The sequence below is a fragment of the Lineus longissimus genome, chromosome 15, assembly GCF_910592395.1.
Source record: "Lineus longissimus chromosome 15, tnLinLong1.2, whole genome shotgun sequence".
NCBI lineage: Eukaryota > Metazoa > Nemertea > Pilidiophora > Heteronemertea > Lineidae > Lineus > Lineus longissimus.
In genome coordinates this window covers 12,006,445-12,025,101 of record NC_088322.1, presented here as the reverse complement: position 1 = coordinate 12,025,101, position 18,657 = coordinate 12,006,445, and the positions used below count along the sequence as shown (strand labels likewise).

Sequence of the window (18,657 nt, the reverse complement as noted above, 5' to 3'; positions counted from 1 at the left end):
AATTCTACGTGATCAAACTTGCCCCAAATCCTTCCGAAACAGATGGATGCTTAACTCCACTTGCTGCTAAACGTCTTAACTTATTTTTATGAACATTGATAATAAAGTCGAGGAGAGGTTACGCGGTAACATCTGGTTAAGTTGTTTCCTACCATTATTTGTCATCGACAAACATGAGCATGATGAGTGCACGTAGTTGGAATACCCGAAGTTTGGCCTTGCTGCTGTGCCGTCACAACAAATACGCCAACTGCTTTGAAAATATTCCCTGCGGATCTAATGCTGTAAAATGAAAAATGAACTTGAACTATATTCGCCACAAATCTTTAAAGAAAATTCAATTTCATTGTCGCAAGTCGAGGTTATTCGCGAAATCCACGAAAAAAACGCCCGCGAAAATTTGGCGGTTAACAATGATAATGTATTGCAACCAATCATCGACACTACCTGGTCATATCGAATTTTCGCTTTTTCATTTTAATCAAGTAATGACTGTATTCCTTGGTTACCGAGCAATCAAACAGTGGCACGGCATTTAATTAGAACCCGATATCTTAATTATTCCCAATATCACGGAAGGTAAGGCTATGAAAGGATATAACGATATTGTATGTTAGAATCAACTGAAAACACACTGAACGCGAGTATGAAATTATGATTGATGTCTACCTGGGGAGTAGCAACAAGCTCAATGTATCGATTTTTTTCGCCAATCTAACAACCTAGTTATCAACAAAAATGTAATTAAGTAACGAATTCGTGTACATTATTAATCAAAACCCCAAATGTGCTGACTGAAATGTGGCCAGACACAAGAATACATATCCTATTTGAATGCAATGTACGATACACGTCGGACACACGCATTCCTGCTGATTTGTCAACAGAACTAGCTGGTTTCGTCATGGGGTGGGGGTGGAAGATATGGGAAAAATAGCAAACCCGATATATGTAAGCAAGAGGTGTCTTGGTTAACGATCAACTAATGATAGATTTAAGGGCTGTCATATAACATGTCCAAGTGCTATTCATTAAAGAAGTGTTTTAGACATTGCTAATCAAGTTGGCCGCGAGACACGACACAGTCTTGCTAATTATTAATTACTCGCGTCATTAGGCGAGAGGAGGAGAAGAGCAAGATAATCACGATAGAAAGGTTTCGATTACGGAAGATCAGGCTGTTCATGGCAGACATGAGTGGGGGATCTTCCGTATAAGGGGTCCATTATCTGACATAATTCCATACTGACTGGGCAGAATCAGTTACAAACCACCCATTGGTATATTAAGTGGCGGTAGATATGGTGATGTATGGGGTGCAAGTTCATACATTTGAACCAGGATATTAGATATTTAAATTTGAATTATTCAAATTATTATTATCTGAACCTATAGAGTCTATAGGTTCAGATAATAATAATTTGAATAATTCAAATTTAATCGATCGAGATATTATCTCGGGCGATCAAAATAATTCTCTCGATCGCACGAGATAAATAAGTTGATTGTCCGAGATAAGTCCTTCGATCGAGATATTTTAGGATTTTTGTTCATGCAAAAAAAAATCCTATGATGCCCTTTCCCAGCCACCGTTGTTATTGTTTTCTTTCCGCTAGCAAGGTTAATGTAAAGTGACCTTTCAAGATCGTGATGTATCAGAAAACAAATCTCTAGCCACACCAGGCGTGCCAGGTGAATACGACGTGCAACTGTCACTGGTGCCCTTATACTGACACCCTAGTCAGCTGTGTATCCGCGCCATGAAATATCGTTCGTTGATGTCATCTCTGATCGCAAAGTTGCCTTAGCTGACGTTATGAAAAGCGGAGATTTGCAGGTTAATTAGTGTGGAGGTACTCAAACCTGAACATAACCTGTCGGATTTAGTTTCTGCATCTACACCGCTTCGATGGCGGTCAATGCAGCTAGGTTTTCTGATCCTGCGACGGAGATCCCCAATGAGTATACCCAACACTTCATTGCAATTACTAACTGGTCAAGGAGAGAAGCCTTACATGATAATCTTCAAAGTCATTCAATAGCGTGATACTTTCGGCGAAGTCAAAAGCACTCTTCCTGACCAAATCAATCGCGTAAGATTAGATCCTCATTGATTCTTGGTCAATACGAGTGGACTCTACCTTCTCTGACATTCCCGATACATGACGATCAAACTCAGCGTGGTACTCAGAGACGGCTGGGATTTCAAGTTGCACAGATCAAAGTGGATCATAGACCATTATTGCTAGAAAGTATCACATGTTGTTCAGATATTGGAAGATATCACTCTTTATTGCAAGGTCAGATCAAAGAAAACGTACAACTGCGCCCAGGAGCTCGTCGAGTGTATGTATCAGAGAATGCGTTGCCGTGTTGATAATGATGAATGATATCGGAAAAATGTCTAGCATATCACAGCCTTTTTAAATCAATGTAACCTAGCCGTGCTTTCTAGTGACTTCATGCTGCAATTTATGTTTTCCAGAATTTTTGGTAAAAGAAACAATCTTATTTTTCAAATGATGGGGTCCCTGGCAGTGTTTGTAAAGTTGATGATAACAACAAAAAAGAGAAAAAAGTAGTGGATTCAAAGAGAGTAGAACCTGGGACCACCAGATCGAAAGTCCAGCATTCTTACCGTTGAACCACCAAGGCTTTAATGTTAGAGTGGGTATTTTCTTCGCGTATATGGCGATCCGAACCTTGGAAATTGAGAATAAGTACTAAATTCATTACGCGTTGGCCTATTACGTAAGAACCAGCTGCATCCAAAGAAGATGGTGCTTAAGTACCAAATGATGATAGGTTTAAATCAACAAAATGCTATCAAACCTCGAAGCAAATGAATGTATAGGCCAGGTACAAGGAGCAGAACCAGGTGAAGAGATATTGGGAGCCTTCACGCACGAGCCCACACTCCTGCAGACATGCAACTACAAGCCATACGGATCTACTGGTGTGTTCTTATGCGCGAGGAGCTCACTTCCTTTATAACACCCTGCGGCATATGGCACACCTGTAGAACAACGTGAAATGATCTCGGTAGCCTTCAGACGCGAGCTCACAATCCTGCAGATATGCAACCTCACTCCATAATGATCTAACACTGGTATTTTCTTATACATTAGAAGCTCTCTTCGTTCATTACTGCGGCATGGCACACAGTCCTGTATGATTGCACACTAATTGTTCATGACCTGCTGCACATCATGCACTAGTCCATCTCAACCATGCACTACTTCAGCCTCCAATCATGCCGTTCAAGAAGATAAATCTCAAGGTCATTATATTTGCATTTTCATTTGCATATTCATGAATAAATATCGACTTATTAGTATATGGGATTGTTTTTTCGTTTGTCGCAAAACATGGAAACATGAGTTATGCAATTTATTTAGGAGCGAGACGATGTCTCAATACCAAGAATTCCTGTATTCCCCATATCCCCTCGGGCCATTGATATAATGAATCTCGACTGAGTGGCCAGACCAGGTGATGCATCTTCTCACAAACGGTACGAGAACGCTCCCAGTTTCAGGTCGAGAATTTCTAACTAACCGTTATAACATTTTAGCTAAGCATGCGCATTTTTCGAATATCTACATTTTGTTCTTGGCCTTTGCAAGAATTTATGTTGCTGGTATGCATGTCGTTTTTCTGTTCATCGTTGTGTTCAGAATTTTGAACCAATTATATGTAGATGAAAAGGTTTTGTCTTCAGTGTTGCTTTGAACTTTCAGAACCCAACTTTGGGGGGGGGACACTATCATCGGACATTTAAATCTGTTACACTGATCACGTACATGTACATGAAAGTATATATCTAAAATGGAGGAATTGAATTTTTTTTTCATTAAGAGCCTCGACTTGGACAAGATACGACCAGACAAAATCGTTCAAGATGACCCCGATCAACTATAGAGAGGGCGAAGATTGCTTTGACATTTCGCCCGTGGCCTGCAAGACACTGCAATTATCTCTGGCCGATTAATAAGGACGAATATGTCCTAGACATATCATCATCGTCTGGAAAGTTCGATTTTAGATAACTATGTCATCAGTAGCTTAGTACTTCACAGGTCACGTGTAACATAATACTTGTCTTTATTTTAATTATCTAAAAGTTCCGGTGAGAAATCGTTGTCGGAGAGGATGAAGCCATCTTAACTACACCAATATCAACCTACATAAAGTCATACACATGTATTTCTTGTACTTCGAAGTTTGATTGGAGATATGTTTGTGTATCTAACGTCAATACTTGAAATTGAAAGCATGCCATTTGATACTGCAAAAAACCAATTTCATTAAGTGAGGTTGCAATCCCGTTCAAAACGTTCATTAAGCTATAATACTCCAAAACACGCGGATTTCTGCAAGATGAGTTTAAGGTTAGTAACATATCTCAACCACACTACTATGTCCGGACCTCGCTAAGCAGAGGACATTTCTTTGTACGAGCTACCACCGTGCTATAACTCTCAATATTGCCAGGGACAAGATAGTTCAAACTCTTGTTATATCTCTCGCATAATTACGCCATTCTCCACTTGATTCTTAAGTAATCAGGAACTGTTATCTGAACGTATTTAGTCTACGCTTTAAACTCTGACATTCTTCGTCTTAGCTTGCTTTTCACTTTGATCCATCTCTTCTTGCAACCATTCACTTCATATCCACGAAATTCATCATAAGTTGGCTTTTAGCACCAGCGCATAAGGTTGACTACTGTACTTGCATTACAAGACGATTCTTTCCAAAATTGATTGGATCCAGGTCTGAATGTTATTGGGCTGGATGAGATAGATAATTGAAGAAATCCTCCTAACTTTCTCAACGTGTTTTTTCTAGTTATTTGCCAAAGGTGAGCTTAAGTATAAAGAGGTGCTTTGTACCCATATTATATTGATTTGAACCAGTCAGTTGAACGTGAACTAGCAGTTACACAGAGGGTGGTTTAGGATACGCGGCGGTTACTAATGTCTGCGAAAAATACAGCACAGCATGTAATAAATGTCTTCATGGGTCGAATGTTTTAAATCGAGTGGAAATATTGAAGGGTAGCAGAGACTTTGTCTTTGCAATGCAAAAGCCTCAGCTTTTCTGGGAAGAAGAACCACGAGAAATGTTGTAATCCGTCATACTATAAATTTGAACTTGAATTCTAATTTATAGCTGAATAATAAAAAATTCCGATTCTCTGGAATAAAAAGGCACGAACAGAAAAGCACATTTTCTAATAAACAGTATTTTTCTTTTCTCACAGTTCGCTTTCATTGCTTAGTTACAAGAACGCGTATTTTTTTATGGCACATGCAACCACCTGTCAGCAAGCTCTTGCCTAGCGTTACAGTGTTATTGGTGATATCAAGTTTATTCAGTCAGCCACTTCAAAGGTCAAAGAATAAATCACTGTCTATCTTGACTTTTTATCACCATCAACAGGTACAGTATTGTATACCTAAATGTTAAAGAAAAATGAAGATGAAGTTAAAGAAAAATGAAGTTAAAGAAAAATGAAGAGATAACTACTGCTGTTGCATTACTCTAGTAGACTATGGTAAAATGTGCAGGCAATATTTAGTAGAAAAAAGACGCACGCGCTAAAATATATACAATGTACAGTAAAATACTCTCAAGAGGTCAATGAAAACGCCTATGCTTTGCGTGTGAATCATCACTGACCTCTTAAAAGGATGTAAAGCATTGTGAATTAGGGCCCTCATAATGTATATGAGCTGTTTAAAGAAATATTTGTAACTCTTTTTGAGTGGCATGCCGTGGTTACATTTTTGTAATGGATTGTCAGTAAATTAGGGCCAATGATTAAATAAATCTGTGTCAGAAGATACTATCTCTCCGTGCTGTAACTGGTGAGTCTGTCCCTTTCTCATAAAAAACAAAGGCGCAAGAAGACCTCAAAGCATGAGCATTACCTCTGTCTAGAAAGTTGTACGACTGGGATTGTTCCGTGACATTTACGATGTTCGTCTTTCAAGAAAACAAACTTCTATTTACGACAACGACAATGAAGTACTTGCATTGCTTGGGATCCATTAAGGCTGACAGACATGACAGGGAACCGTATATCAGTTATCAACATTGTAATGGAATATCAACTAGCAGACAGGGTGCGCTCATTTCAACACATTATCACATTCATTCGTGTAGTTTTTTACGAAAAACGAAAACTAACAATGATTGGAAAATTCACTGGATTTCCTCTTTTGCCACGAAGCATATAATGGAATGATATTTTATTATCATTAATGCATTTCTAAAAGTTAAGGCCTAGCATGGAAGGCATATTAGCTCATAAGGCGCGATTGTAAGGAGATGTCTTCCCCTAATACGCTTTAATAAATGTTGATAAAACTGGTTTTTACTGACATACATGCACATGTTACATGTCCATGTATAAGATCAGGACACTCGTTAGCCAATATAACATGCATGAAGGAGTGGTTACAGGAGCATCTTTACCATATTATCCGACTTTAGAGGTTAAATAACTTTCCAACATAAACACTTGTATATTAGCGCGTTTCATCCTACTTCATAGCACAAACAGAATGTCCTTGACATTGAGATAAGAAGCAGATAGGGTGTTAGGTATCCCATTTGTTAACCTAGTTTCTTTTGCCTGCAAGGCTTTGGGTACTAGCAGCAGTAGGCCCTGCAGACAGGTATGCCACTGGTGAAAGAAATGCTGAACAGCGGGATTGTACACCTGTAAAAACGAACATAATATGCTGTATGTACAAGTGATGCACGTACAAGAAGTTACATATTCTCGACCCAGACAGGGTTGAACACCACCACCTCATTCGCCAGGCCTACGCGGCTTATTGGCACACAGACGGTACCGCTTGCAATACACCCGGCCAAAGAAATGATGCGTAGCAATATCCCCCGCGATATCATAACACTAGCTCAAGTTCCTTTTGGCGGAGGCCTTGAAAGAACCATAGCAAACTTTCCCCAACATTACCATAGTTCCATATTTACTGGCCAAAAAGCGACAGCGTCAGCTGCTAGTCAGTAAAGAACGAACACCGAATCCGGTTAAGTACAACCACTCTCAAAAATATCAATACTGTGGGTTACATACACCACTTTCACACTGCTGAGTTCCGCAGCCTTGCTGTGCAAGCCGGCGCAAAAAAAAGTTGTGTGAAACCCGCAACTGTAGAGAGGGCATTTCATAAGCAGCACTATAGTATTTGTATTGATGGAGGGCGCATTTGCTACATTCTGTTTTCTAGAAGATGACCTGCTCTTCTTTTGTTATAATGTTTTGCAAAACTGTAATATTCAATGCACGTAGCTGGCACTTGTGATGAGAATATGAAGACATTATAGAGGCCGAGTAGCATTGTCAGTGTCATTGCATATTCCGAGGAGTATAGGATCACAGGATTGCTTCAATGCCACCATTGAATCTTACTTGCTATGCAGCTTCCCTGGGCACTCTCCAGGTTGGTATCATAAATGCTATTAGGTTTCAGATCCTAACTCGGAAAAAGACGAACACTGAACAAAGGAACTGTCTTTCGCGGCTGATGATATGAAAGCCGGTGGTTATCAGGCGCCGCGAACAAAAGCACTTTTAAAAATCTGAGTCCCATAGTTAGTATCAGTAACTTTTTAAAAGTCAGTCAACGGATCAAACTGCTGTTAATTAAGTTGCTTTCTGTTTCCTATTTTTTTATGTGTTTCTTTAACAGCGTCTCGTTTCCAGGGCATGTCGCTCCACTGCAACATATAAACCGCCTAATTTTGTCTTGTGTTTGAACATCCACCGCTACCGAGGCAAATATCACTTCCCCGCGGTTACTTCGGAACCTCTTCTGATGATTATTTAAACTTGGCTCTTCTGAGTTCCTGTTGTTTACGCTCAAAGCAATGCTTTTAAGTTCTGGGCTTCAGAGGAGGGAAGAGGCTTTGAATCTACAACATCAATAGAGGCAGAATATTTTTAGAGCTGTTGGCAGTGCACTTCAATGAAAATAGTAAATTTCATCAAAGGGCCGAGGCCCTTACGCAGCTTTTTGCAAATGGTCCGCAAAGACTTTAGGTACCGGGCAGAAGTAGACAATATTGACAAAAGCTAGCGTGCCTTTCTCGAAAAGTTTTGCACAATGAATTTTTTTGTAATGTCTTTGAACATTTTTCTTTTCATAATCCAACGCTGCTACACGTAGGTAGTGCAAAGTATCTAGTCACTACTCTGCGCGAAATCCGAATTATCAATTTCGAGACAAAAATTATATGAGTTGAATCGATATCTGGATCACATACTGTCGTTGGACATTTCATTAAAGTTACATGAAGCTTGACCATTATACTTAGCCGAATTTGCTTTTTGAACTAGCTAAGAACTAATTCCCGTCAATCAGTATACATTTCAAGGTTCCCGTCCGGATAACCGCCTGAAACAGTAAATATGATAAGACCGTTTCCGCTATGCACTTGTCATTTAGAGTCCCGCTTGGTGGTTTATACATGCCGAGAGCAGGCATTCTCTTAAGAATATCAATTGCGGAATATATCGCTATTACATTGAGGACAGTCAGAATGTTCACATCATCCTGGAAGAGATAGTAAGCATATCAAGTATTAACCGCAACTCCATATGAAAATCGTACATGAAGACACTATGGCAACATATATGCTAATAGCTTATGGTGATGTAGTTATCATGTTTGTATGTCTATATTCAGTACTTGTCCGCATCGTTAGGGTAAAAAATATGCAAAAAACACAAAACAACGCAATTACGGCATCGAATAGCTCGGAGACTGCAAAATAAATTATGACCTTATTCACTGTTTGTAGTTTGTCCGGTACTGTATTGCGTAAAGTATATACGTATTGAGTACATACCATCAAGTTTGCCTGAAACTCGATGCGGGAGGAAATGCATGATGGGATCTGGATTTGAATATTTATTAGCAAGGTACCTTTTGGGGTCTTCAGAATTAGAAAATGTCACCATTTGCATCTGTGAAATGTGTTCTGCGACAAGCATATAATGCAATTGGTAGTAAACTACGTGTTACAGGCTGACGTACTGTTGTTATTATTATCAGGCTCATATTATTATGTAAACAGTCGGCCATATCAGTAACCAAGCATCATAAGTGATCATCCCTGTTGACAAATACGTGTCGTAGTGGAAAATATATACCAACATGTATCTTTATTGAATATCATCATATCATGATTAGCATGTTCGTCCTCTCATTGACAAGTTATGGCCTATCATCATGATTAACTTCCTCATATTAATAAAGTGGCCATTACTATTGATACATGCTTACCTGCCCGTATTGTACATCATCATCATGTTTAGCAAGTTTCGTATTGACGAGTTGTAAGTTGCAACATTGGCCTATCATCATGATGACAGACTTACATTTAGTGAATTTGTTCACATTTAAATTTCGGGCCGTATGCTTGCTTCCATTTCAATAGCCTTCTTGTCACTCCGGAAACTAGGTTGGCATCAGAAAGCCTGGAACCAAATTTGCCGAGGGCTATTACAATCAACTCCAAGGACAGTGTACAGACTTCCCATTAATGTACTTCGCAAATTGCTTCTATTAGTTTTTATGTGACACCTCAGTACATCCATTGCCTCGAAACACTGTCGGAGTATTCTCTAACCATACTGGTAATGACATTACCACTAGAGCCAAGCTTCTATTGTTTTTCTCTTATCGATGCGCACCGCGGGATCACCGCGCTGATGTAGATACGAACGCATAGAGTTCATATATAGAACTAGCGAGGCAATGTTTAATTCCTCAGGGGATTTTTCGCTAATTGAATGCTGTTGATTGAACCGACGTTTCATCAGTGATAACTGAGACTAAAAGGTTTGAACGCAGTCAATCGATTTCCAGAAAGTTTGAATGACTCTGGTAACAGTTGGCCACGCTGCAGATTGAAGATGGGAGCATTGCTACTACCCGGCCCCAAATTTAACAACATTTATTTGCGACCAGGTCTTTAGCTAGTGCAGGAGCTGCTGTATTTCTCTAAGAGGCTGGTCCCCAATGCAAATACGATGCAATATATGTGCCCTAGAAGAAGTCACCGAAGAGCTACTTCATGGCCAGGCCTTTCTGGCAGTTTTCTTTGCACGGGCAGCCAGTAATAGAGAGCAGATAGTCCAGATAACAGAGTTGAACAACTGATCACGCTTCTAGGACCTGCCGAAGCAGATATATCATAACCGATCAAGGGTAGCCGATAGAGTATCCCAAGAAAAAGAATTCAATGGAACCAACTACAGTATAGCCTAAAATTTGTGCTTGCTCTACATCAATTGCGCATGTTGTCTTATCCATTATTATCCGTTATCCATGGAATCCAAACAGCCCCGAACATGACCCTCGACGGTACACCAGTTTAACGTAGTTGGAAGACCCACTCGGGAATACCCCCAGTTGAAGACTTAGTTTGATTAACAGTTGGCATTTCAATGAAAAAATAAACTCTGGTAAAAGCAATGTTCGAAAGGTCAACACAGTACGAACCTGTACCAAGGTCGTTTTTGCCGACGTAATCAGTAATGTGTCCGACCTTTCTATTGCAACTTCGTTACTGCCCAGGGCATCAAAGCTTCTTTAAGCGGTAACAAAGTTAAATGAATATATACTTTGACGTGTCCTTTTCAAGGGAGAACATATTTGACAATGGTGAAAGGTTATTTATGTCCATTTTGTTTGCACAGAAAAGGTGCTGCGCTCAGGTATGAACTTAAAGGTAGATGCGCTTCTGATAAATAAAATCCGAGCTTCCGAAGTCAATTCGTCAGCTTTTCAAATCAGCCAAGTCTAATGTCGTTTAACATACAAACACTCAACTAAGTATACCCACACAAGCATTGGATGACAAATCATTTTACGGACAATAAAGTAGTCTCAGGCATCCCTTTGAAGTATTATAGCATTTTATTCCATTTGTCTGTACATTAAGTATACTATGCACGCTCTTATATATAACCCCAGACTTAAAGGGTTTCAGAATGCTTGAACGGCAGGCTTTCCGATATAAACAAGCTTGAAATGGATACTGTTGCAGGCAAAGCGGAGGAAATGCTCCGTTTCTTAATTTACTCATTGCGAATACAATTTCATCAGCCCGTTATATAGGTGTGTGCAAGCCGCCTATCCCAATATATAAGATAATCTGACGCCACGTCTATCAATGGTACGCAATAACGTAGGAGGTTGAAGACTATGGTAATATCTCAGAAATGCGATTCTCCAATCAAGGCTATGTGCGCATTTGAAAACATCAAACACATCGTCACCAACTGCGTCCGGGAGATGTTCGCCTACATATCAAGAATCAGACTTATTCGGCATTAAAAGGGATGGTGCTATGATAGTTTATAGTTCAATCCGTGTTACACGATCATGATACGAAAGCAGTACTTGAACAAAATACAACATAAGGTGTGTCCTCAAATCTTCGTGTGTCTCCCGAATTTCAACGAAGTAATACCGATAGCCTTATCTATTTGAGGCATGACGCACGAGCACATGGAATCTTGTATGCACATCCATCATCCATCACCACTGCGCTTCCAAAGCACTGGGTCGTTTCCGTTTCATCACGGTGAAAAACAAGCCACTTTATCGTGCATTGACTACTCCTGTTTAAAAGCAACGCTTCGGTGAGAAAAAAGATGGCATCCATTTCGTGCTTTGCTAACACCCACACTATGTGCATACAGTATATACACTATCCATGCTACTTTTTTCTCTCGCTTCGTTGAAACAAAATCCTTCAAAAAGTTCCAAGTGCACGCTATTCTGTTGGGGAATGGGTTCAGAGAGAACAGCAAGTGGAGCATCCAGGTATGCAACCAAAGGCGCTTGCATACGGGTACGGCATTGGGCGTTCGTGTACATGCACACATTTACGTTCAGTAACGCATGATTCAGTTACATTTACTAAAGAAAGGCTTTCTGAGGAAAAACAGTATGGCTGATAAGCAGGGGCCATTCCATATTTTTTACACAAGATAGAAATAACGGTGTACACGGTTTTTTACCGGATAATAAATTCCGAAATAAAAAGAAAATTACAGATACAAATAGTATGACTCACTACTAGTGCAGTTCAAGGGATTTCACTTACATGTATGCTGTACATCAAGTTATGTCTCGTATTCTGCAGCAGGCTGGATCTGCAGAAGGAATTTAACAGACGTCCCAGTAACTCCAACTAATTTTTAAGGAAGTGACTATTTGGCAAGCCCGGCTTACCAAACAGCGACTTTTTCTTGTCCTGAATGGAGTGCCGAACTCATTAATATTAAAGTAAAGTCTCCAGCTCGCCAAACAGGGTAGATTTTTTACCTGTTTGGCAAGCCCGGCTGGCCGAACAGGGTGGCTTTTTAGTGCTGTTTGGCAAGCGGCTCTCAAAACAGGACAAAAAAAGATGCCTGTTCGGCGAGCGGCTTGCCAAATAGACCCGGCCAATTTTTAAATCATTTAATGACCACCTTTAGTACGTCTTTCACTACGCAGGCCACACTCAACTGAAAACAGACTGAGACAGCTTAAGTTGTCCAATGTTACACCACCTTGACAATCTATAGTCTTCACTGTTGCCATTTTATCATCTATATCAAACATTTGCATGTTTCTCTCCTATATATCTCCGAGATATTTCTCATTCCTCCATCAGAATATATCAATAAGACCATTGAGACAGATTTCAAATCATGATGTCGCGCTGTTTTCAATATAGACTGTTCTCATGGGACCAAATCATATGTCACACAGCCCTCTGAGTGATTCAATAGAGGGTCGTCTCTCCGATCATCACCGCTAGAATTTCAACACGCAATCGCTGGAGGTAACTGTGTTAGGGATTTGAAAACAGATTGGAATTAAGTCGAATAAAGTTGACTTGTGCTTGCTCGGATGTGAAGGTCTTTATTGCTGATATTATATTTGATACACTATCATTGTTTTCCATAGTATGTTTTGATGTTCAGTTGAAATACTGGACGTGTTTTAAAATGGCCCCATTACATGGAAGGAAATGAGTTAGCTGAGATTGCTTGAATGTCAGAGCATGTACATACACCTCTCCTGTGCATTTCAAAATTCGTCGCAAGAACTCTTTAAGGCAATTTTTATTGGTGTCTGTTCACTGAAATTATGACCCGACACAAAAGTACGCGGCTATATACTAAGTCACGATCAATGAAGACACTCGAGTGTGAGTAGTTAGAGTTGGGTTGCAATTTCATTAAAACTCTGGAATCCGCATTCGATCTTCCTGGCCGACAGGCGCTGGTGAAACAGGATGCCCGAATAATCAATGGTGCCGGCGACCGACAGCCGAATGCGTTAATTAGGGATGCAAGACCTACTAGTGAACTGTATCATTTAGGATTGACTGGTATGTTGCGGGTGGATCATATTAAGGAGAACTTATATTCATCTCTTAATGGAGTGCGGTGAAGTATGGCTGAAGGTGCTGGGAGTATGGCTAAAGGTGCCGGGTCACAACCCAAGGTCGTAAGTTTTGGCCACCACTTTATCATTCTCTGCGTGAAATGGCTTCAGACAGTGATAAAGTGCCCGCCAGTGCTGTATACGTTCAATTATTATAATAACAATGCATAACATGCATGATCACTTGTTCCGACGAAATTGTGATAGTGTTTTACTTCTCTTTATCGGATCAGGTGCCTTCCTCCTTCATATTGAATTTACATCATTTATATGAAGCTCATCGAAATAAGTTGGAAGTTACATACTGAAAGCTTTGGCCACAAACAAAATAAGTGAATTAATGTTCCTGCTAGCGGTAATTAGCCTAATAGCTTATGTGGTTGTGAACACGGACTTGCGCGCGTGGTAATTGCTTAATTACAACACTCCGCTAAGTGTTTTGTCAACATTTGCATAGCCCAAATGGTCTAGGCATCCTGGAGGGAATGCTAATGCGTTAACTGCTTGAAATGTTTCAACAAGCAATCTATGTTCATTATCCCAAAAGAGTGATGCTGGGGCTGTAAGGGATGTGTTTGCATTTTCAATTTGGTAAATGTGGTGCATTACTTTCATCTGGGCCAGGGTTGTCGCGTAAATCATGTAGCAACGCTGACTTCAATGATGTTGCTGACATTCTATGTGTTCAGCGGGGAGGGGGTTATTTCAGAAAATCCAATGCCCATTTAGAGATAGCGTCATGACGTGTTACAAGATTAATGATCCACATCAGCGCAACTGCCAGTGAGTAAGGTCGTGTCTTTTTCATTGCAATTTCATTTCAGGGATTGCTAAGAACATAACCTTCCTCTCGGTATTCACCTCTGAGGTCCCGGGTCAGATTTCCGGTTGGTCCCCGTACACTCTTGGAATGAAAAGGGCGACTCTCTTCGTCAGCGTAGGTTTCTTCCGGCCCGGGGTATCCGATTTCCCCCTTCTTGAATTACAATCACCCAATTTTGTTTATGGCGCTTATGATGGCCAATATTATCACAAGTAGGAGGCTTTTCCGACTTCTTAACGGTTTCTCCATATTTTTCCGTATTAATCCGACAAATTTTTTTTTTTTTTTAAATGTGTTAGCTAATTAGTATTCACTCTAAGGGTCACTCCGATTGTCTGACTCGCACCTCATTGACCCCATTCAACATTGGCCTTTGATCTTTAATGCGTATTTTGGAAAACCCCCGTATTTTTCACAGGTTTCCAGAAATCCGACCTCTCGAGGACATTTAATTCGGACAATGTCGGATTTTTGTCGGAAAAATCAGGAAAAAGTTAGAGAAACCGTTAAGAAGTCGGAAAAAGCCTCCGACTAGTGTATCCTTTGGGTGAATTGAATTTGCAAGAGAAAAACGCTTTTACACAACTCAGCCTCTCAATGAAGTGGGGAACAATTACCATCGCATAATTACCGTTATCTTTACCTGCAAATCAGCAAGTCCACCAGACGAAGCAAATCACTTTTACATTCCAAAGAAATACATACGAGCAAAGAAGAATGGTAGGTAAATGCTTCTAGGTAGGCCAAGAACAATACATAAGGTACATGTAAATCCACACAGACCAACGTAAAAACAAAACTTATCTCAACATTACACTATGTATAAGCATTAGGCAGACAAGTGTCTGAAAATAGCTCTATACTCCTGGTAAGGTGGCCTTTGGGATACATCAGCCTTGATACTGTTTAACTAACAGCCTGATGCTCTTCAACGTCTTCAAGTTGTCAAAAGCTCTTCGCACAGTACAAATATTCTAACATACCTGTGAGTAAGCATTACACTATCTGAAAATACTATACACAAAACAATACTGGTAGAAGCAAATTCGTATACCTGAAATCAAGAACTATAAAAGACAGCGAATCTGGAACATGGCCTTATCTAGTTCTAGACACCAAATTTTGCCAAAAGGAGGCTTTTACAAGGTAGATCGGCTCTAAGTCTTATTCAATGGCGGACGCTCTCTTTGGTTGGTTGCTGCTTGATTTACGTCACATAAACGTCTCTAATGATGAAGTACATGCCTCAACAGAAGTTCAAGAGCTTGTGCCGCGTCATTAATCATGACATTTCAATCCCATTTTACAAAGTGCGCGTGGTGGTAAAATTTGCTATCCTGTAACTTTGCGCCTTTGGTTGGAATGAATTTTTGAATGGATTAACATGGTGGGACAGGACGTACAGATTCGTTCGAGGCCTAGGTTGAACGAAAATCCAAACGCAATTGAGAAATTTAGAGCGACATGCAACATTTCTAAATATCATAGAGCGAACTACAATCGCCCAGCGGTTATATAGATAAAGGATAATGTAACAAGCGCTGGGACCGAGTGTAGTTTTGCCATGCACGGCGGTGACCGCAGTGTTAGAACGCGCTTATAGAATCCGGCCTTCACAGGTGTATTTTGGTTTCTCATCGATGATCGACACATAATGACATGTTCATTTGGATCAGACATTCACCAAAGGCATCTCAAGACAAAACAGCCAGACTGGCGGGAAAGGTGAGCAGGGCCTTGATCCGGCAGTTTCGAAAACATGCAGCCAATGAGCCAAACGGCCCATTTACATTCCATGCCAACATGAACTACGACCAAGCCGGGCCGCAGCTAAGTAACGTGTACCGTATAATAGATGAACGTGTACGGCAAGCAAACCGTCAGGGAAACATGATATCCTTTACTGTGGTATTTTCAAGATGGAGGCATCTGGAGTATTCGGATGCCAAAACCTTCCATATGGCAGTAAGATAATCGCAAGTAAACAATTACTAGTGGGTTAGACTGCGTAAGTACCTAACCTGGCCGCCTGATCATTATCAAAACTACTGTGACGGACGCCAGACCTGCAATTTCCAAGTATCACAATCATGAATACAAACATGTGATATCAAGGATAAATAATACAATTATTACATTGTAGTTACCTTTTCTTTTCTAACTTTTAGTCGCTCATCGGACTTGAGTAAGCCGCCCGTCCCAGTGATTGGCTTGTTCCCCGGCGTAGTAGGTCCTTTATGCCTCCGAAGCCTGTTTTGGGCATTAGTATTCTCGGAGATAACCTCCCTCAAAGAATCTATAGCGTCGATTAAACGATCGGTAGGGTCCAAGGATATCCGACATTCGGGTAATAAACTAAGAGGAACATTCTCCTGAGGCGCGTCATAGAAATTTTCAAACGACACGTCCGCGCTGTTTGCGCAGTCATTATCCGGCTCATGATCAGGCTCCTGCGTGTACTGCGTGTCCTGTAGTACAGCATTCATGAATTCGTTGGTAAGAGCTATCCTGCTAAATAGCATTAGGCACTGGCATCTGAACTGAACGAAGAGAAAAATCGGACACGCTCCGACACAGGTTCGCCTCAGTCACGTGACTCGACAGCGTTTCTAGGCCGTGCGCGCCATATTAGTTTGCGTTCGTTGTGTTCGCCTTCCGTACGATGGATTAGTGCTGATGTTCTTCGGCAACTGGCTTGATAAATCTTCACCAGCGCTATAGCGGTGGCGACAGAACTACAAATCCAATAGCTTCCAGGTTAAAAATTCCCTAACGTTTTCACTTCGCCTTTCCTGCTGCTGCGCGTAACTATGGATTCGTCAATAGTGATGGGTCGGCGCTAAAACTTCACCAGCGCTCATGCGAGTAGAAACGAAACCAAAGATCAGACTCCTGTGAATTTGCCCCTCTGTCTGCTGTAGTCGTTAGCTTCGAACGATATATTCCAATTTAGCCGCTCCCTTGTATACAATTATGCCATCAGGACTTGTGGTTAACAACACTGAGGAAATTGATATTATATATATCAAACCTCAACGTATGGCATCAGAAATGTATGTGGTTGCCTTTCTGCATTCAAAGTACACTTTGTTGCGACTTCGCGGTAACCGACTTAGTGCTCTCACTCTGAAACAATACACAGAGGTAAAGAAAAATATAAGCTGCCTTTCATATTGTTTGCTGAAAATACATGTACTGTTTTCATATGATACTGTAAGTAGATGTAGCTTATACTCTCGGTAAACTTAGGTTGGTCAAACTTGGTTGAGTGGAAATCAATATGAGCAACCGAACTAAAATACAAAATGTATACGCAAACATCTGCTGGTGGCATCAATGCTTTCTGTGTACGAAGCCGTATGTCTATATATTTTGCATGGGGTGGTAATGGTTATTGAGTGTGATGCTCAATCCAAACGTCTCGGGTTCAAACCCCCGTATCGTGAGTTGGGTCCGCAGGTCGAGCTAAAGTGATGCGTTTGAGCATAGAAATATACATAGGCCTACGGCGAGGAATGAACACACGACATTGTGACATCACCTAATGGCATCTATCTATTGGCGGGCCTCATCAATGACCGGAATGATGGGAATCTGATTGGACTTGAGTGATAAAATCACGCTTAAACATCGCAAAATGTTTTTGTGACCCATTTACAGAATAAAATCTGCAGGGCCTTCTTCACAGAAACCCTGTCAAGCCGCTAGTCTCCCTGAAACCTTTTCGGGACAGTTTCAGTTTAGACCAGATTCTATTCTATTCTATTCTGTTAGTTTCGATTAAGCCTACAGAAAGTGGTCTTCATAAAAAAGAAACCACATTTGTGTTTTTGGTGTATTGAAAAAAGGTTATCCTACGTTCATGAACATGTGTGGTAGGTTTGCAACATAACCAGGGGCGGGTTGTTCAAAACAACTCTTGTCCCTAACGCTGGCGTTAACTGAACTTGGTGTTCATTTCAAGGGCTTAACTGAAGGAGATAACGCTATGTTAAATTAACGCCAGCGTTAGAGACAAACTTTGTTTTGAACAACTTGGCCCCGGCAAGTAATTAAGGAACGTTTTGTTTGTTGGTTAGCTATTTCTGCCTGTCTACTCCAGGGCAATGGAGATCGGAGAAAGCCTTGATAAATCATCTTCTGCGTTGTTGGAGTGATTAATTACAACTCATGTCGTGAAAGAAAAAGTACTTACCTAGGGTGATTTGCAGTTTATCCTTGTCTCGATGGCTTTCTTGAACCAGTTCTTGTTTCACCAAAAAAACCTGAACCCAAGCTTGGTCATCGAACTACTGAACCGAAAATACAGCGCAAGGTACCAGAAAAACATCCTCGTCCTCAATGAAG

At 40.6% G+C, this 18,657-nt stretch overlaps 1 protein-coding gene across 12 annotated transcripts in view; it reads right to left on the bottom strand.

The window, feature by feature from the left end:
• LOC135499996 (gamma-aminobutyric acid receptor subunit gamma-2-like) overlaps positions 1–17,388 on the bottom strand; it is a 139,598-nt gene extending 122,210 nt beyond the window's left edge. For all 12 annotated transcript variants that reach the window (XR_010449379.1, XM_064791092.1, XM_064791095.1 and 9 more), the window contains exon 1: positions 16,458–17,388. Coding sequence is in view for 11 of the 12 variants with exons in the window: in XM_064791092.1 (XP_064647162.1) it covers positions 16,458–16,832 (375 nt within the window). In the remaining variant the exon portion in view is untranslated. The remainder of the gene's footprint in view (positions 1–16,457) is intronic.
• Between the last annotated feature and the right edge of the window lie 1,269 nt (positions 17,389–18,657).